At 36.4% G+C, this 21,028-nt stretch overlaps 2 protein-coding genes across 4 annotated transcripts in view; both read left to right on the top strand.

Moving 5' to 3' along the window:
* The window catches only part of LOC107660138 (myosin light chain kinase, smooth muscle-like), a 15,732-nt gene extending 11,461 nt beyond the window's left edge, over positions 1 to 4,271 (top strand). The window contains exons 13-17 of the mRNA XM_016449372.1: positions 1,301 to 1,453; positions 1,778 to 1,901; positions 2,017 to 2,107; positions 2,214 to 2,348; positions 2,761 to 4,271. Coding sequence (XP_016304858.1) covers positions 1,301 to 1,453; positions 1,778 to 1,901; positions 2,017 to 2,107; positions 2,214 to 2,348; positions 2,761 to 3,014 — 757 coding nt within the window. The 3' untranslated portion in view covers positions 3,015 to 4,271. The remainder of the gene's footprint in view (positions 1 to 1,300; positions 1,454 to 1,777; positions 1,902 to 2,016; positions 2,108 to 2,213; positions 2,349 to 2,760) is intronic.
* Positions 4,272 to 5,309: 1,038 nt separating this feature from the next.
* LOC107660092 (formin-like protein 2) overlaps positions 5,310 to 21,028 on the top strand; it is a 28,732-nt gene continuing 13,013 nt past the window's right edge. For 2 of the 3 annotated variants that reach the window (XM_016449313.1, XM_016449314.1), the window contains exons 1-14: positions 5,310 to 5,604; positions 5,753 to 5,905; positions 8,695 to 8,778; positions 12,147 to 12,227; positions 13,321 to 13,397; positions 13,524 to 13,607; positions 16,842 to 16,991; positions 17,089 to 17,197; positions 17,306 to 17,382; positions 17,951 to 18,044; positions 18,560 to 18,634; positions 18,747 to 18,857; positions 18,956 to 19,105; positions 19,283 to 19,384. In XM_016449313.1, coding sequence (XP_016304799.1) covers positions 5,512 to 5,604; positions 5,753 to 5,905; positions 8,695 to 8,778; positions 12,147 to 12,227; positions 13,321 to 13,397; positions 13,524 to 13,607; positions 16,842 to 16,991; positions 17,089 to 17,197; positions 17,306 to 17,382; positions 17,951 to 18,044; positions 18,560 to 18,634; positions 18,747 to 18,857; positions 18,956 to 19,105; positions 19,283 to 19,384 — 1,440 coding nt within the window. In that variant the 5' untranslated portion in view covers positions 5,310 to 5,511. Of the gene's footprint in view, positions 5,906 to 8,694; positions 8,779 to 12,146; positions 12,228 to 13,320; positions 13,398 to 13,523; positions 13,608 to 16,841; positions 16,992 to 17,088; positions 17,198 to 17,305; positions 17,383 to 17,950; positions 18,045 to 18,559; positions 18,635 to 18,746; positions 18,858 to 18,955; positions 19,106 to 19,282; positions 19,385 to 21,028 lie in introns of all 3 variants that reach the window. The other variant, XM_016449315.1, reaches the window with a different exon arrangement.

Genomic DNA, 21,028 nt, shown 5'->3' with positions numbered 1-21,028 from the left:
TAAACTGTAATGTATCACTACGTTAATGTCTCTAAACTTTAAGACGTTTAGTATTTCTTTTTACAGAATACACACTTCATTGTATATGTTATACCATAATAATAATGTATATATATATATATATATATATATAGAACATACACTATATTTATAATGAATACCGAATGTATACACTTAATTCAAAAGTTTGGTGCTAGTAATGTTTTTTTTTTTAAGAATTCACTAATATTCTCACCAAGGCTGTATTAATTTGATCAAAAATGCAGTTAAGAATTTAATGTTGTGAAATATTATAGCCATTTAAAATAGTTGCTTTCTACTTGAATATATTTTAACTTATTGAGACCCAGCAAAACATTTGAGGAAAAAATTTGTATTTTTTCATGTCATTACATTGTTTAGAGCATTAAAAAAATGTAAAATTAAAAATGATATTTCATTCATAAGTTATGCTACGTCCTTGGTAGAGGACATCGGGACTCAATTTATAAATAATTCTCAACTATGTTATAACAGAATGATTTGATATACCATTTTTCTTTATGCAAAATGTGTGTAAAATGGTCATAAATAGGTTTTCTCAGTATATAATGGGCCCCCTGTGGTAAAAGGCCTTTTTTTTTTTTCTTTTTTTTTTTCCGAAACACTAAATAGCTATTAAAAAAATAAATAAATAACACCTCAACACTTTCCTAAACATCTTTTTGATGCTATGAACTGCAAAACTGTCCTGATGGCATAAGTGTAGTCACAAATATAATGTCCTCATATGAGGATGCAGGGTCTCAGGAGGTTAAAATGTAATTTATTCCTGTCAAAAACTGAATTTGCAGCAGCTCCAGTCTTAAGTGTCACATGATCCTTCAGAAACCATTCTAATTTGCTGAATTTTTATTTTATTTTATTTATTTATTTATTTTTTAGCATTGCTACATAATTATTTGTGGAAACTGTGGTACACTTTTAAACAATTCTTTGACAAATACAAAAAAACTGCATTTATTTAATGATTTGTTTATTTTGATCAATTTAATGCATCCTTGCCGAATTAAAAAATTTGGGTAAAAAAATATTTTTAATACATTCATATTTTTATTAATTTATTTAAAAAAAAATATTTTTGACCCCAAAATTTTAAATGACAGTGTATATTTTGTCATTCTCATATGTCTTGGGACCAGGAAAAAAATGTTTACCATAAGGGATGCTTTTAGTCCTGTTATATATCACATTTTGGTTGAATGTGCGCTAACAGAATCAAAGATTATTGCCTAATATCCTTCCTCTTGTTTACCTTCAGTGTCAGTGGTCTTTCTCCATTCATGGGAGAAAATGACAATGAAACTCTTGCCAATGTCACCTCAGCCACCTGGGATTTTGAGGATGAGGCTTTTGATGAGATTTCAGATCAGGCAAAAGACTTCATCAGCAGTCTCCTAAAAAAGGACATGAGGTAAGTTAAGCTTAGTTTTTGATTCAGAAACATGCTCAGTTTTATGGAAATACCAACATTGTTCCAAGTTAAACAAATACCTTTGCAGAGCACTCTATAGATGGAGAGGAAGCACATTTCTTGAACGGCTTCTTGACATTTCTTGAACTCTTGACATAGACCCCTAACAACTAACAAAGAACCCAGTAAAATGTACATTATTGTAAATGGAGGTTGTAATGGGCAAAGTAAATTTTCACTCAAATTTAGTTCATGGTGAATGCTGAGAAGACGACTTTAAGCATTTGATCTGGATTCTGTGACCCTATAAATGCCACTCCGTAGGGCCAGATTGACCTGCGCTCAGTGTTTGGAGCACTCTTGGCTCAAACAGGACACCAGAAATATGGAGGCTAAACAACTGTCCAAAGAGAGAATGAAGAAGTACATCCTGAGACGCCGCTGGCAGGTGAGAGCACTGGCGTTTATTTTGAATTATTTGTTAGACAAAGAATTACATGGGAAACTGTTTTCTTGGTGGAAGGGACAGAGCTTAGTCTTCATGTTTGAGAGTATCTGTGCAGAAAACAGGGAATGCAGTGCGAGCCATCTCCAGGTTCAGCTCTATGGGAATGTTAGGAGGAATCGGCCCAAAGAAAAGTTCCCCAACTGACGGTAATGGTCCAGCAACCAATTATCAATACTGATGCTGAACACTGCATAATAAATGTCATATACGTTAAAATATTGATTGCATATAAATAAATGTGTGTGTGTTTAGAAGAGCCTCCTGCAACGTTCCTTGAAAGTGTGGAGGATGAAAACCGCACCCCTGCGGCCCCCAGCTTCTCCTCTGTCATACAGGATGTAGAAGTGGTGGAAGGCAGTGCTGCCCGCTTTGACTGCAAGATCGAGGGTACCTCTCTTACCTTCAAATTAATCACCTTTAGGATTTAAAATGAAAATAGTTGATGATATCCTTTTCTCTACCTATATTGTGAGAATTGTTTTTACCTTCTTCTCTCCATGTAATATGGTAATGTTCAAAAGTCACAAATAATGAAAAGGCCTGGCAGTTTGGTTAGAGATTTGATCATCATGAGCCAGAAAATTAGCAAATTAGAGCTGGGTATGATTCATAATGTTTACACTTACACCATATGGTCCACTACTCTTTATTTTGATATTTAAATATATGCCCTTAGGGTTAATCGATGGTAGACCATAGGTAAATGACCGTTGCTGTGTGGTCCACTTGCATTTGAGTTGAATTTTTATTTTTATTTTTTATTTTTATTACTGATTTACTGTGTTTTCTCAACACAAAGGCTACCCAGACCCTGATGTTGTATGGTACAAGGACGACCAGCCTATTAAGGAGACACGTCACTTCCAGATTGACTATGAAGAGGATGGTCACTGTAGCCTGGTGATCTCAGAGATTTGTCCCGATGATGATGCCAAGTACACCTGCAAAGCCGTCAACAGTCTGGGAGAGGCCTCCTGTACTGCTGAACTGTTGGTGGAGTTTATGCAGGAGGAGGAAGGAGAGGGTGACAGTGAAGTAGAGGAAGAGGATTGAATAATGATGGAAAGAGGAGTGGATAATGATGGAGAAGTGAAGGACGATGTGAGATAGAGGAGGAGAATGACTGAATACCACAAGAACTATGAACGTCTTAAACATTTGACACCATTTCGATTCTTCTTTTTTACACCATCTTCATATTTCTTCTTACTGCCTAGAATAGTTTGGAAAGAGCAACTGTTTTGGGGTAAAACTGTTTGCCATGATCAAAGACATTCCAGCTTGTGCCATTCTGTCCAGACAATTGTCTCGACTGATTTACCAAAAGGGACTACAAAACTAAATGTGACAACCATGCCTGTATAGCAAGTTGCAACCATTTGATGCAATGAAAAAAAAATCCACCACTTGTTTTATCATTACATTGAAATCATCTATGTCAGTAATTTTGTGAGTCAGTATACTTTTGTGCGCACATTTTACATTTTAGGTCTGCACTGCAGTGCAATCTAGTGGTATAAACACAACAGTGCTTCCTCAAATAACAATAGTCTAGTCTATATGGTGACAGAATCAATATGAAGTCAATTGAAATACTGTTGGAGATCTTACTGTATGAAGAGATTAACTAATGATTATATTATTATGCTTTATTTAATAGTTATAAGAATTATTGTTGCTAAATGATTGAATGTAGTTAATGATAGAAGAAAGTGACCATCATTAGACTCCTGAAATACAAAGAACTGTCTGTGCTGTTTGCACTTTGAATTCATTTTGCCCTATTTGAGTAAATTCACTTGAATGACAGACCAATGAGGTGAATTTTGTGCAGGAACCTGCAATACAACCCCCTCATATGATATTTATAAACCCCATACAGGCTTCTGCTGCCTTTGAGTGTCTGCACTATTCTCTGAGAATGAATTAGTCATAGAATTAAAGCTGTTTTGTCTTATCTTTTGATTTTTCACTTAACTTTGCATTTCCCATCACATCAGAAGATATTAAAACTTATAACAGAAATCAACTAATCTAAGTGGCCCTGTATGTTAGTTTTGGTTTATTCAGCATAATTGGCAGCGATTTTCTGTGGATATATAAATAAAGTGTTTGCCTTCTGTGCTTTTGTGACATTTATGTTGTTTGTTTATCAAAATGACAGTTATTTAGAGATATAGATTTTCATCATATTGGCACGCAATGCCACTATTTTTTTTACAGGCAGTTCAAAGCACAGCATGACCCTTGTGGAAAAGAAGTGCACTTAATTGTACTGAATGTGTACTTTTTTTAAAAACTGTACTTGCATATATTTTAGTATTAATCAAATAAAAGGCCAATTAAGTGTACTTAAAAGAGTATATTATCATGACTGTTCACATGTACCGCATATAATCTTATGTTTGTGCTATATAGTTACATTTAGTCTGTAAGGAAATATCCATTGTATGACATTTCCCAAATTTACCCTCCCAAAGCTGCACAATCTGTTATCACTGGAATTATTGAAATAGTTAACCCCATTAATTACAAGGAGGTGTCTACATACTTTTGGTCTTTAATGAACTTATAATTATTGGAGAGGAATCAGGATTCCTTCAGGTCTTTAGTGGAAAAGACAGATGACAGATGATGTAAATTTAACAATACACTGTATACATTAGTTTATATAGCTAATGCTATACCAACCAAGCTATTAAAATTTGATTGTTAGCAAATATATTATATTTTATACATTAAAATATATCATATAATATTAAGCACACAGGTAATGCAATGAAAGGTCATATGGTGATAAAAAAAAATACAATAAATAAATAAATAAAAATACCACATATGAATAATGCCATAAACATAACACTATGACTGTTTGAACGTTTTTCAATAAAGTACGCTTTTTAAGTATAGCCTACTTTTTATGACTTAAAAGGGGCATAATTGCCTTGTTAAACATAATATAATAGGCTATAGCCTATGCATAATGTTAATTTTCTTTGTTATTCTAACTTAAATTCATACTATAACATTTATTATTTTGTCCTTCTTTTCCGTTAAAACTTACTATTCCACCGTGTGCAAAGCTATTATGAAGGGAAATGGTGGCTATTTTGAAGAATCTAAGATGTAAATGTAATAATAAAATAAAACAGACAATTCATAAAATAATGCACAACATAACATAATAAAAACACAGTCGTTTCTACAATAAACTACAATAAATGCACTTTCTGTGTCGGATTTTTAGAAAGTTACAATATATCTATAATGTCGCAGATGTGCTGCCCAAACTACAAATACCGGCATGCAACAGAATAAAACATTTCCTCCCCCTCGACTCCTCAGCATGGCTTTTTGGCACTCCCCAGCGGGGGATTGGTGCTGAAAGGCTTCATTGTGTGGGGGATTGAATGGGGGAGTTTGCGTTTAGTCGAAGTCCGTCTGTTATCATCCACACAGCGCGGATTAATTGGCCTGCCCGAGTCCGAGCCATGCGCGTTATCATGCCGCAAACCTCCAGCGGTGCATTTCTTGTGCATGATACAGATAAATGCGCCCAGCTTCAGACCCGCTGCCGTTGAGTGAACGATGCTCAACAGCTCCGAAAAATGAACTGAGGGCCCGACAGATATGGATTAACAATGTAGGGATGCTATTGTCGAATCCTCGCAATCTGATACAGAGCTCTGCGGGTTTGCATCGATGGAGAGGGTGTTTGGTCACCTTTAAAAGGCCTGCACTATCTTTTTTGATCTTGATTACATGTTGGTGTTGAATACGTTTTTCCAAAGGGTTTACCGTCGCAGGGCATCAGACAAAAAAACATGGGGAACGCAGAAAGTATGGATGCTCAGCTCACAGATTTCAGGGCGAGGGGCAGCAAACCCCCTAAACTGCCCATGCCGGACCCGGCCGAACTGGAGGAGAGATTTGCAATTGCGCTGGTAATTTTCATTTATATCCTGAAAAGCCATATCGATGTAATTGTATCATGTGCACAACTAGTATGGAAGCTGGCAGCCCACGCCAGCACACACGCCTCTATTGTGTGCGGTTGGCAGTGTGCATTGCTTTGATGCTGTTTGCGCGAGCATGATAGCTACTAATTGCAGGCGCGCGGCACCTTTATTATGGAATCCTTTGGGTTTTTGAGCTGTTTTAGCGTCACCAGAATTGTGACGAAAAAAGCACAGGACATATGCTTTCTTATTGCGGTGATTATGCATTCATGTATGATTTAAGGAGTCTGTCCGTGCTGTATTCCCTGCATTTGTTTTTCTATAGGATTCTTTTAGGTGCTGGACTTAACATAACCAATAACCCATGAAGCATGAAAAGTACTTGCACTTATTTAGATACAGATAGATCTACAATGTCAGTATTATCTTGCTGGTTGATATTTCAGCCAATGGCACAACCTGTCTGATTGTTGTCTGGTAAAGGGGTCTGAAATGCTTCAGTTTGTCATGAAAGGCTCTTCAAGATAATGTCTTGAGGGATATACATGATATCTATCTATCCTGTGATTTAATTCTCTCATCAGAATCCAGCTTGCAGTCTATTAAAATTACATTTGGAGTGGTACAAATTTCCCCCCAGAGACCCTAAATTTCCCCTAGGAGATCAATAAAGTGTAACTATCTGTTTCTGTGTTGTACCACTGACTTTGATCAGACCTGTTTTCTTATTAATATGAGCTGGTCCTGTTCATGTCTGTAATTGCAGTGCCTTGATTAATTTGACGGATTCAAAACCACATTCTTTTGACAAGCTTTACATGTGAAGTTCTCAAAGGTCTTTAATCAATGCACTTAGAATAGGTTATCTGTTACTTATCTCCCTGATTTGATTTTCATGTTGTCCTTCAAACAGACACACATCATTTGCTTACATTAGAGACCTGCCCACAGAACACTCAAGATCTAATCAGTGCATTGAGAATCTAAAGTCTGCAAATCAGCATAACCGCTTCATGCCATGTGTGCATTGTGCATGTGTGTGGGCATGTCTGTCTGTTTGTGTCTGTGTTTGTGCCTGAGAGAGGAGAAACGGAGCGGGGGGAGTGAATGCAAATGGGTTAATGCTGCCCTGTTTTCACAGATTTGCATCACAAATTCTGTCCCAATACAGTTGGCTTTTGCAGCCCAAGTCTCTTCACCCTCTTCCACATGTTGGGCACTGCTGCTGTGTTTTCATTTGATGCTCAGACTGTTTGATTTCCAGAGCTTTTCTCTCATTAATCATTTAGTCAATCTTGGGCTTGGCTTATTATGCCCTAATAGAAGAACAGGAAGTAACATGAAAAAAGCATGAGAAACTAACAGTATGTTTCAGTCAGTTATCTTTGATGGGCTCAGTTAAATTAATTTCAGTAATTAAATTAATGCAATTAATTAATCTGATTCGATCAATCCATTATATTATTTTATATTTGTAGAATAAGCATATATGGACCAAGTGTGTAACATACAAGTAATAACGACTGTGGAGATATTTTTCACTAAATTTCATGGAGTATAAAAGAAAGGCTTCATTCTTGTTTTCCTTCCCTAAATCTGCATGTCTTAAAAGAATATTTCACACAAAAATTAATATTTTGCTGACAATTTACTTACCCTCAGGCCATAGAAGTCAATTAGTTTGTTTGTTCGTTGGAACGGATTTGGAGAAATTTAACATTACTTTACTTGGATCCTCTGCAGTGAATGGGTGCCGTCAGAATGAAAGTTCATACAGCTGATGAAAACATCACAAGTAATCCACACAACTCCAGTCTATCAATTAATGTCTTGTGAAATGAAAAGTTGCATGTTTGTAAAATTTGAGTCCTCTATCCATCCATAGTATTGCTTTCTCCAGAGAAAAACCAGAGAATCAGGAGTAAAATGTGCACAGATCAAGCACCATTTAAAAGCAAAAATGATTCTAAACAAAATGTCAGTGGATTTTGTGTAAGAACATGGTGGACTTTTACACTCAAGGAAGCATCATTATGGGTTATGGACTGGTATTTTGTCCAGAAGCGACAGTTTTAACATGACACATTAATAATGCTTTTGTTTCTTATGAACACAGTTTTTTTTTACTTAACAAGATGTTAATTGATGGACTGAAGTCCTGAGGATTGCTTGTGGGTTATTGTGATATTTTTATCAGCTGTTTGAACTGTCATTCTGACGGCACCCATTCACTGCAGAGGATCCATTGGTGAGCAATACTAAATTGGTGATGTAATACTAAATTTCTGATGTAATACAGAAATCTCTTATGATGAAGAAACAAACTCATCTACATCTTGGATTTTCAGCAGAATCTTCTTTTTGAGTGAACTTTTCCTTTAGGGAGGCACCGTCATTAAACTTTCATTAAATTCAGACAGTTTTTTTAATGCTGGTGATATGCTGTATGAAGGTGCAGATATTTATTTTCTGTTTGATTGTTGCAGAGGAGAATGTTGCTGTTCTGAAGATATTTAGTCTGTTCAGACTGAAACCATGTTTGAACTTAGATCAGAAATGGGACAAAATAGTAAATATGTTAAACACTGCCTGGTGACATATTTGTTTTTGAACAACTTGCAAAGAAAAATCCATGGTGTCTCAGGAATTTTCAAGACTAGCTATTTAGCTTTTCATCATTTGTGTTTTTGATGAACATGGTATGTACAGAATGCTTCAAATGTATGAGAAAAAAGAATGTTAACACTCTCTCTCTCTCTCTCTGTCTTTCTCAGAACTCTATGAACCTTCCTCCGGATAAAGTGAGGCTCCTTAGACAGTATGACAATGAAAAAAAATGGGAACTGATATGTGATCAGGTGAGAGTGTCTGTTTACATGCATACTGCATAATGAGTCTTAGATAAGCCAGAAAGCAATTTTACAGAACTGTTATATAACCATCTTAGTCAGAGGTTGTTACAACTGTCTTTTTTCCTTTTTACAGAAAATTAAAGTCTTTATTATACCCAGTATTAACTCTATAAAGCCTACGCTATCATATTTGATATACAAGTTTCATGACCTCTAAATTATCAACATGTTCAAAACTTTGCTAAAAAAAACTTGTTGTACAAAATCTACCACATGCCTTTTGTCATCTGTCTGATTGATAGCGTATAGATTGATTAGAATAGACTGTTTTAGCAAGTAAAAGGCCTTTTAGTATAATTCTAAAAACGGCCTCCTTCAGGTTAAGGTACATGTGTCTTTTGCTGTGAACTCTTTAATGATTTTTATAAAATGTAAGACCACCTTTTACATTGTCATTGTCATATTTTAAGATGAATACTTACTGGACTGAAGCAACTTGATTATCAATGCTTATTTTATTTTTAATTTTTTTTTTTAGAAAAAAAAATATTAAAAGGTAGAAAAATCATATTAAAATGTAAGTATTAAATATGATACATCAGGCTTTAGAGGAATTTGCACGTCCCTCAATCATCTTTGTATTGCATTACATTATATGTTTTGCCTCCCAGAATAAAAACTACAGCGCTTCAATCATAAAACAAAGTATAATACCATCATACTACTGGGAGATATAGAGTGAAAACTGCTATTTCTGTGAATTTTATGGAAGTAGTCTGCTATAATGTTATAAAGATCTCTTTGATTTACATTACAAACTATCAGAATTTCATCTTACATTTTGGCCATATAAATATCAGCAACTGCACCAAATTGCATATTTTTATAAAACTATTAATAAAAGTGAGGAATACTATATGAGCCATAAAAATATATTTATTTTTTATTTGTTTGTTTATTATTTTTAATTTGTCTGAGTTCAGTGAACTGTTCCATTTTCAATAAATAGTTTGACCATTATTTTATATGTCAGGTTTTACAGGGTAATACTTTTTTAAAGCGTAAAAATGCCAACCCATGTGCATGACACTAGGGCTGTGCGATATGGACAAAAAAAACCTATCGCGATTTCTTTGATCAATTTTGTGATTTAAATTTTAATCACGATTTTGACACACACAGACATGCTTTACAGTCATTAATGCATTCAGTGTGAATTTGAAGCATATTTCCAAAAGAAAACCAATTAGAGCTTTATCAAAAAGCTGTAACATGTCTCTAGAACAGACATAAGACAATAACTACCACATTTTGCTATAAGTTTGATTGCATCATATAATAATTGCTGTTAATAGTGTTCATCGTCTGTTTGATTACGTCTTTAATTGATTTTTCCGTACATTTCTGCCATATGTACATTAACTGACAGTCACCACTGATAAGCTACCACTAAATATTGTAGAAACTTAATTTGCTGTAAAGTTGCTTTGCAATGATTTGTATCGTGAAAAGCGCTGTACAAATAAACTTGAATTGAATTGAATAAGGCAAAATAATCACTAAGTAAAGGTGTAAGAAAATGTCTCTAGAATAGACATATGGCAGAAAGAAAAACAGTAGACTTTAATTATATGTATTTATGGTGTAATTACTAAATTTCCGTGTCAATCCATGTAAATTTTTTACCGCGAATAATGCACTGTCGCTTTAATTCAGCGCGTGCAGCACAGCAGAAATAGATTCCGTGAGGAAAAGATCGCAGCATGACTGCTGCAGACGCACCGCTCCTGGAGTGCACTGCCGGATCGCAATCGTGTGCAGTGTGAACGCTCTGATCCATTAACATGGGCGCGGAAAAAATACACACCACAGACGGAGTGTGTGAACCTGGCGTTACGTTTGTATGCCCGCCCGGTCTGTTCTGTTCTCATGCTCCATTTAGGCGCGCTGCATTCTGATTGGTTCTGATAGCATACTGCGGGAGGTCGGGGGCGCGGAAAATCGTGCTATAAAGCGATTTAGAAATTGCGCACGCTCAAATTAATCGCATGAATCAGTTAATCACATTAATCGATTAATCGCACAGCCCTACATGACACCCTAAACCCCCTTTGACTTTTGAAAAAAAAAATGTAATAATGTCAAAAAATTCCAGCTACAACGTTCAACATAATATTGTAATGTTTGGCATCTTTATTGTGACATTGATATCACAAGAATCTCTGTGGCAGTAGCTATTTTAGCCATACCAAGTGCTCTGTTGAGGTTTTTTGGGTTTTTATTCAGTGAAAAAAAGACAACAGACACTTGTGCTCTGGTCAACCGATTAAATAACCACTGGAATACACTTCATTTCTGTCCATTCCTCTACAGGTCTGTTTTCATGTGGCCCCATTAAAACTTTGTAATTTTCTGTGTTTTATTTCCTGTTGGCATACCTTAGTCAAAGAATGATTCCAATAAAGCAGATATCTCTTTCATTATCCTTCACATTGACAGAAAGCATATCCATCAATGTTAGTTATCCATCAATGTTTTTAAAGTTGGTTAAATGACACAACCTCTCTGACCTTTTAATTTTGTTTTAATTTAACTTAAATTGATCCAAGCTGAAAATGAGTACAGATATATAATCACCCTAATACATATACACAGAGGAAAGTTCCTTTATCATAATTGAAGTTCCCAACGGAGGTTTGGGAGGAACCTAATCATCCAGTCCTGTTAATCATCGCTCCGACTGTATATAAGCAGCAGTCATTGCTCCAGCAACAATTCTTCCGGCATCCCTCCACCTCCTCTTCTCCTCCTCTAATTCTTTCTCTTTTTCCTCCACACTGTACCATCATAAGAAGGGGTTCTTACTCTGAGCTCGAGCCGAGCCTTGGGTTCGAGCCTCCTTTGTGGACAGCAAGCCAAGCTCGTTTACCATTATCTGGCAGGGCTGAATTGGCAGGCGAACTCATGAACAGCACCACTAAGTAAACATATTCTTTATTAATACATTCTTTCTACATCCACCCTATCATGTCACCATGGCTACACTGCCGTAAGAGAAGGAGAACATGGCTGACAGTGGAAATTTTGTTGAGGTGAAAAAGTGTGAAATGCCTGCTGTCTAAATAATAAATGATCATATCTCAGTGATTGCCATGAAGCTTACCAGGCTGAAATGTGGTTCAAAAGTGATTGGGTAAAAGTTAGACTCTGCGAGGAGCTGAATGATTGGGAATTAGATCAGAGGATAACTGAACAGAAAAGAAGGTTTGCTTAGTTAATGTTTCATGTTGAAGTTGGGGAGGGGTTTGAACTTGCTTCAAGAGGAGTGATACATTTGAATAATAGAAATAAAGCATAATTTTTGTGTCTAACAGGAACGATTCCAAGTGAAAAATCCTCCACATACGTACATTCAGAAGCTCAGAAGCTTTCTGGATCCTGCTGTCACCAGGAAGGTGAGTTATGGCTTTTTGTCTGCTATATTTATAGACCACAAATATTTAAAGATCTAGCCCTGGTATCCAAAGGTTGTACATTCACACTCTTCAAGGAGTGATCATCATCGTGCCCTTAAGCAAGGCATTTGCAGTTAGTATATAGTAGATGCACATGTATTTATGTGTGCAGATGCCTTAAAGGAGTAGTTCACTTCCAGAATGAAAATTCTGTCATCATTTACTCACCCTCCACTTGTTCCAAACCTGTATGAGTTTCTTTCTTCTGTTGAACATTTTCAAAAATGTTAGTATCCGAACAGTTGATGGGCACCATTGACTTCCATAGAAGGAAAAAAAAAATACTATGGAAGTCAATGGTGCCCATCAACTGTCTGGATACTAACATTTTTCAAAATATATTATTTTGTGTGAACAGAAGAAAGAAACTCATACAGGTTTGGAACAAGTGGAGGGTGAGTAAATGATGACGTGAACTACTCCTTTAAATGAATTATATATGCAAATAAATGTCTCCTGCATATTTTAAAGCTGCGTCTAAGTAATAGAAGAAACACCCACCTCTTAAATTTAATGGCCCATCCAGAAATCCTTATAATACCAGTCAAGTCATATAGCACTTATATAAAAACCATTAGAATAAAATTCCTCTAATGTAGGGCCTTTCAAACTGGAGTTGTCAAACTGGATGTCAAGAAGGTGCTAGGAGGTCTTTTTTTGTGTAAAAGTTTGGGGTGAAATATTAATAATGCTACATTCATGAATGTAAATAATAAATAAGGTTTTCTAAAATTTGGATACGTGTTGATAGTTTCCTTCGAGGTTATAAGTGTAACAGCACTCTTGTGTTGGGTAAGAAAAATCATTTTCAAGATCATCGAGATCAAAAAAGATCTTGAATAAAACAGTCTAAAAAATTTAAATGTTTGTAAAATATTTACTTTCTGATAAGTTGACAACTTATTATAAAGTAAATGTTTCACACTCATTTATCATCAAAAAGTTGATGATAAAAGATTGGCATTTGCTGCTTTCCTAACAAATCAAGTACATGCTTGCTCAGAAGTGGACATCTCTTCCTCCTCCTTCACAGAAATTTAGAAGGCGAGTTCAAGAGTCAACTCAGGTGCTCAGAGAGCTGGAGATATCTCTTAGGACCAATCACATCGGGTGAGTCACATGTTCAATGAATCAACCTCAATGTAACATGAATTAAGTTCATTTTAGATCTGTAAAAGGTTTCTTTTGAGGTATTCAGTCGGGGAAAGGCCATTAAATGTTTTGTTCTTCACTTAGGTGGGTGAGAGAGTTTCTCAATGAGGATAATAAAGGGCTTGATGTTCTGGTGGAGTACCTGTCTTTTGCCCAGTATGCTGTCGCGTAAGTAGTTCTTTTGCTTGTCAATCTTAATTTTTGTCTTTGCTGCTGTCTTTTGCTTTCGCTTAACACCTCAGAACACTCTGAAATTGGTAAGGGTTGTCATAACAGTCACAGACAGACAGTTTCAAAAGAATGTTGCTGAAATCTTGTCACCGGTCACTGCTGGGTTGCTTCTGACAAATGAAAGAGGGGTGGTGAATTAGATAAGTGCCTCATTTAGCAGTGACAGAAGGTTTGATGGATGGAAATGTGCAAGGTGTGTTTCGAGGTCAGTGTGAAAGCAAGATCGAATACAATGAATTAGATTTTTGAAAACTGTAAAAAAAAAAAAATTTTCAGCATCTTGTGATGTGATTGCCATTTTCGCTGATTAGGTACCTAAAAGTTTTATACAAACTTGTACACGTTAATTTTACAACAAGGTATTCTTTATTTTAAATATTCATTATATTTGCTAATTAATAAGTAGTAAAATTAAATGTAGTATTGCTGGAGTTCAAGTGTGGATTGATGCTGAGCCAAAGTAGTGGGCATGGCAGGGTCTAATGAAACTCGGCATGGGTGGCCTAAGGTGTAGGCAAAGGAAAGAAATGGAAGTAATGTTAGTGCTTCTAATAAAGAAAGGATCAATAGTTGTCAGCCTTCAGAATAAGTCTAGCAGGATTAGAAGTGTACTATGGGGATTTAACTATATGCCTGGCTAAACAAATTAGTTTTAAGTCTAGACTTAAAGAGAGTTTGTCTAAGTTCTGAACAGTGTTAGAAAGGCCATTCCAAAGGTTAAGAGCCATGTAAGGAAATGCTCATCTAGTTTTTTATTTAGTTTTTCTTAACTGGCACTGTCAAAAGGCAAGAGTTTTGGGACCTTAATGGGTTCTTGAAGTAGTTTGTGTCAGATAGGAGAGACACACAAAATGTGCAATTCTATGTGCATCAGGACCAGAATTGGAAACCACTGGTTGGCACGAGGCTGCAGGCTGAGATAATCACAGCCATTCTGATATAGAGTGATATCACACGACTACGAGTGTGATATTGCGTTTATACAACAGTTTGATGGCACAAGTGTGTAAATAATTAATAAACAACCACAAAGTGTCTTAAAAAACATTTTGTATGCAGAACTACTTCCTTCCGCCACTGACTCAAATCTCAAGTTGACAGTTTAACAGCTGAGCCCAACATCACTTTAGAACTAGTAACGAAGGAACATTGAGTTGCTTCATTAAAAGCTTATTGTATTACTGTATTAAAGCTTACTGTATTATGTCGAGTATTTTAAGAGAGAGATGGACTGAGCGAGTGTGATTGCCTGCATCTGATACAGCATTCATTCTTCAGCTCAATCTCATATTCAGAATAAAACATTAGTTTGAATGTCCACTAGGGATGTCAAAAATGAAGAGAGCGCGCCGTACGTTTGAGATCATTTTACTTTGTTGACTGTTTCCTATCCCGACACGGAGACCGCTGAACGCACCTCTTTAAATGGTTTCGTGGTGCTCGTTGTTGTATTTTAAACCACTATTGCAATGTTTTCAACTGACATTATGGCATTTAAAATAAAATTATCCCAAACGTAACTGTGGCGCGTGTGGCAGTGCTGCGCAGTCAGTGAACCGCTTCCATCGGCGCTGCTGCAGCAGCAAAACACACTGTTGCTAACATTAAACATTTTATGTGAGTATTATGACCAGTACTTAATTTGATCCTGCTGGATCCTGTTCCGGAAAATGTCAGATTTTAAATTTTTGCGTTCCGGTAGGCCTATTTGTTTTTAAAAATTACAGTGCGTTACAGTACGGCATTTACAGTGCATTAGATCGTGACAGTGCATGTTTGCGTGCATACGAGACGGAGCGAGCGCGGGTTTGGCTAGATGTATTTGGAGGTTATTACTCACCTCTCATTCGGCACAAATCCAAATGTTTCCATATTCGCAATGTATTTGAATGTGCGGGGTCATCCTTTCTTTTCCGTGAACTTGTTTATGGAGCACCGCGCCACACTTCTGTTTTAAATCTGTTAGCTAAATTATTTAAGTCAGATATATTTCGCTTTTTCTTTTTTTTTTTATGAAAACAAATTGTTATTTTTATTTTAAGCCTATTACTTACATAGGCTATACATTTTGAATGATGATGCATTTATATACCGTCACTCACAGTCGCACGTGTTTTGTGCATGAGCCGCACGCAGCCCAAAATTAAACTGCTTAATCGACCATCGATAGCTTTAATCGATTGCATCTCTTATCGACAATTAATCGATCATCGATTAATCGTTGACATCCCTAATGTCCACTGAGGAAAGCGATATCTTTGTCGTAGTATCCTTTCAACTGTTAAGGGTGAATTCCGATGCCAGCGCTGCTCAGTGCATTTGTTGGCTGCGTCTTACAAGATGTTGTTAAAAGTAAAAATAACTTCTCTGTTTACAACCCTGTTTCATATGTGTATAGGTATGTGCAAAGGTGCGTAGTGTAAGTGACATCGCCAACTACTGTACTGGCATGCATAATAAAGCGTTTTTATCATTTTTTGCGGATCCGTATCAACAGGGATAATTTTGACAGCGTTGTCATCTCTATGCGAAACTTTTCACAAATGCCATGGAAAAACATTTCCAGTTTAGTACATCGTTGTCATGTAAATGTACCCTTAAAAACGGTTACATTTGTTTTGGTCTGGAGGAAATAAACAGCTTTCTTCTGTTGAACACAAAAGATATTTTGAAAAATTTTGGTATCTGAACTCTTGATGGGCACCATTGACTTCCATAGTATTTGTATCCTATTATGGAAGTCAATGGTGCCTATCAACTGTTCGGATACTAACATTTTTCAAAATATCTTCTTTTGTGTTCAACAGAAGAAAGAAACTCTTACAGGTTTGGAACAAGTGGAGGGTGAGTAAATGATGACAGAATTTTCATTTTGGAAGTGAACTACTCCTTTAAGCCTGTTGAAAAGAGTGGTTCTATTGTATCAAAAGCAAACCTAGTAGTATTAGCAGTGAAATACAACAAAATTTGGAAGACAAAAGTCATTTGTTACCTTGACAGGTAACAAATAACTCCATTAACTGTGAAAGAGCCTAAAATGCGACTGAAGCAAACTTCCTCAGTAAGGAGGAGTTGGGAGGACACAGTGTTTTGTAGTACTTTTGACATAAACAATACACAACCTATACATCATTTTCTGTTTATGCTTTAAACTCTTTTATTCTCTCTCAGGTTTGATGGAGATGTAGCAGAGAGCACCACAGGTGAGATTTCTGTTGAGACCCCTTGGAGCCGGTCTATAGAAGATCTCCATGGCGACAGTAATCTACCATCACCAGTCAGCGGCAGCAGCATACCACGATCCACTCGGCACTCCTTAAGGTAGACGCACACAAACAGACACAAGCACATTGTGTTTATTCTGAAAATTGGAAAATATTTTTACAAGACCGCCCTTAACATTTTATTGCTTTCTTAGGTCAAATACTTTGCCCAGTCGCAGAACTCTGAAGAATTCACGTTTGGTGTGTAAAAAAGATGATGTTCATGTCTGCATCATGTGTCTAAGAGCTATTATGAACTACCAGGTAAGCAGATTATGAAAAGTAATAGCTGAATTTAAAAACAAAACATAAAAATATTTAAATCTCTTTTCATTTTTCCCTTTTCTGTATCACACACTCTTTGGCCAATAGTATGGCTTCAACATGGTTATGTCCCATCCCCATGCTGTCAATGAAATTGCTCTGAGCCTTAACAACAAAAATCCCAGGTAACCACACACACACACACCCATATATACTGGTTTCTCTTAACCAGCATATATGTGAAAACATTAATCATTGCCCTCAAACTTTTCTCCAGTTTCTTTGTTTAAACCTCTCAAAATGGTTGATGAGAACTCTCTTATCTGTCAAGGCTTTCATCCAAACCCTTAAGCTGTTACATTTGATCAAAGACCTTTTTAAGAGGGCTGTTCTTTGGAAACTTTAGCTATAAATAGATGAATTGTCTGTCAGTTGTGCTGATTAAGGTCAATAGAAGATAACGGTTTGTAACTAAGACCGTTCCTTGAGACAATGATGCAGAATCTTTCAAAGCCGTCAAACAAAACCTTTATGGATAGTTCCTTGTATAGGTGGGATAATTCCTCTGTAATTTGCCAACCATAAAACCAGTAGGCCAGTTTTACCTGCCCCTTGGAGATTTCTTGATTGGTTAAGAGTTGTATCTGAAATTCTTAATTTTTTCCTGGAATGTTTTATCAGAGTTTGTAGCACTAAGTATTTTGTGCAGGTTTTGTTTCTTGATATAAGTGTCCTTTCGTCTGTGTTGTGCAGGACCAAAGCCCTAGTTCTGGAGCTGTTGGCCGCCGTGTGTTTGGTCAGAGGAGGACACGAGATCATCCTTGCTGCTTTTGACCATTTCAAAGAGGTAGGAAAGGATATTCTGTCTTCCATCATTTTTCATTCAGTTTATTTCACTAGGACTACATGCTATTGGAAAAAAAATGATAGTCGAATATTTAGTTTTTCTTCTATATATATTGAGATATCAAAAAATACAGGAATTTTCACCAGATAACTTGAATAGCTATATTTAGAAGTTAGTTATAGAAAATAATAATAATTAAAAAAAAAAAATTTTTACCATGAAGATATTTTTGAGTGTGAAATCCTTTCAGGACTTTCAAAAATTGGGTCTTCTTCATACTTGGGTTTATTTATTTATTTGTTTATGTATGTATGTATTTATTAAAAAAAACAAAGGAAATGGCTACTTTTAATTATAAAATTAACCAAATTACAGACAATTAATGAATTATATTCGTTAATACAGAACCTTTCACAAAACTACTCAAAGCAAAAAGCTAAATTTCAAAACCAAAAAGCACAGTGTTGTTTTCTGTGGGTTATTAAAACATAACTTATGTCTTTTATGTTTCTCAGGTCTGCTCAGAATCCCAAAGGTTTGAAAAATTGATGGAACACTTCAAAAATGAAGACAACAATATTGATTTCATGGTGGGTATATATTACAGAGTCCTTCCTCTCTCCTCTGGAGTGCCTTTTAAACTGACAAGCTCTCACCACTACTGATGTCATATCTCATCATCATTACCTGTTCGTGACTCAGGTGGCGTGCATGCAGTTCATCAATATTGTGGTGCACTCAGTAGAGGACATGAACTTCAGAGTTCATCTCCAGTATGACTTCACCAAGCTTGCTTTGGATGACTATCTGGAGGTATGAAAACTGTTCAAAGTGCTCAAAGTATCTTCTCTTTACGCTCAGTCAGAAACTCACTGTTGTTTACTGCCTCTGGGGTGTGTTTTTGTGCACAGAGGCTGAAGCACACTGAAAGTGATAAACTCAAAGTGCAGATCCAGGCTTACTTGGATAACCTGTTTGACGTTGGGACACTTCTAGAGGATGCAGAGACCAAAAATGCTGCCCTGGAACGTGTGGAGGAACTGGAGGAGAGTCTCTCACATGTGAGCGAATACTCAGACACCACTCTATTATTCTTGTCTTTTCTAATTTTCTGATTCCTTGTAATTTCCTCTTAGTTTTCAGCATAATATATACATCATTAATTAATAACACAACTGTTATCTAGCATCTCTAGCATCTTTCCCCTATCTCATTCTGACTATTCCTCATGTTGGCAGATGACCGACAAACTCTTAGAAACAGAGAATGAGGCCATGTCTAAAATCGTGGAACTTGAGAAGCAGTTGATGCAGAAGAACAAAGAGTTGGATGCCGTCCGGGTCAGTATCACACCACCTGACCTAGAGCCCAGGGCCCGTATTCTTAAAAATTCTAAGAATCCTCTCAGAGAGCTCCTAATTTAGCTTTAAAAATTCTACGTAGGAGTCTTAACTTAAGAGCAATTCAGGACCAATCTGAGAGCAACTCTAAGCGAGGAAAAGACAAAAACTTTCATCTTAGTAAGGAGGCGGGACTGACCCCGTTGCTACGTATGACACAGTCTTTTGAAGACTGTGATGGGCTGGTTGTTCAAGAAGGGGAAAAAGAGAGAGAGAGTGCTTTAGGGTTTATTAAAAGCCTTCACTTTGAAATTACATGCGTCGTTTTTCCTATTTTACTCTCTCTCACACACACACATTATATACAGTATATATATATATATATATATATATATATATACAGAGAGAGTGCTTTAGGGTTTATTAAAAGCCTTCACTTTGAAATTACATGCGTCGTTTTTCCTATTTTACTCTCTCTCACACACACACATTATATACAGTGTATATATATATATATATATATATATATATATATATTCTTCAGAATATGCAGAATACAGTTGTCAGTCCTGTATTTGGGTCCTTAACATGGTTACATTCACACAATACAGTTATTTACGGGGGTGACAACCGCATTAAAACACGCTGTATGAACTGGACAACTAGTTGTAGTACAGTGCGAGAGAGCCGCTCATGTGTGGTTTCACTTTGGGTACAGTGACGGAGAAATGAGCCATGTGTCATCTGAAGGTTTTAGATCCAGTCACTGTTCTCCACTGGAGTGGTTTCCGTCAGTTTTGTGTTCTGTGCGTCACAGTGCGTGACTCAAATGCAGTGTCATGAGTGAGGCACAGAAAAGGATGCGAGCGCATATACGGGCTTGACTCTCGTTGCACGTTCATACAGACAGTATTCGAGACGCTAATGTAAGCTGCTGTTTGAACGGGACATTTCGAGACTGTAAGGAAATGTGGTTGTCAATCCCTAAAAAAACTGACAGTGTGAGCGTAGCCGTAATTAATGTAGTGATTACTTTCTGGCTCTATGGCATTTTTAAACTGTATCCGAGATGTTAGCGTGTCTCTAATAATATCGCTCACAAACATGATCACTGCACGATCTAATGTGTAGTGTCTTATTAACTCACTGTCATGTATTGTGTGCAATACATTTCTTCTCCCTCTTCACGTTTCGTTGATTTTCTCCACTGCTAAAGAAACTCTTAAGCCTCTTAAAAGTCCTCGTCAGGACTCCTAACAATTTTGGACCTTAAGAGCTTTTTTAAGGGTTAAGATGCTTTCTGAATTACTTTCTTCTTTACTAGGATCTTTTCTTTAATTGTAAGAGGAAACGCCCACATTTCTAAGATTTTTCTTAGAATTGTGTCACTAGGAGCAACTCTTTGCACTAAGAATTTTCATGAATACGGGCCCTGATCTTTTGAATACATACCTGTATAGTTTCCAACTATGTTAGATTTACTTGAAGAGGGTTATTATTAAATACATTATGTAAACCTGGGGTGCAGCTCCAGCGTTTACAATGAATTAAATGGATAATGAGTTTTAATGTTTATTGCTATCTTGTTGAGTATTAGGTATTAGGCCACTAACATACCCCAACTCTTTCTGAGGGAGACACTGA

This window comes from Sinocyclocheilus anshuiensis, unplaced genomic scaffold, assembly GCF_001515605.1.
Source record: "Sinocyclocheilus anshuiensis isolate Anshui unplaced genomic scaffold, SAMN03320099.WGS_v1.1 scaffold55, whole genome shotgun sequence".
Classification (NCBI taxonomy): Eukaryota; Metazoa; Chordata; class Actinopteri; order Cypriniformes; family Cyprinidae; genus Sinocyclocheilus; species Sinocyclocheilus anshuiensis.
Note: the sequence above shows the minus strand (reverse complement) of the source record. Positions and strands in the feature narration are given on the sequence as shown.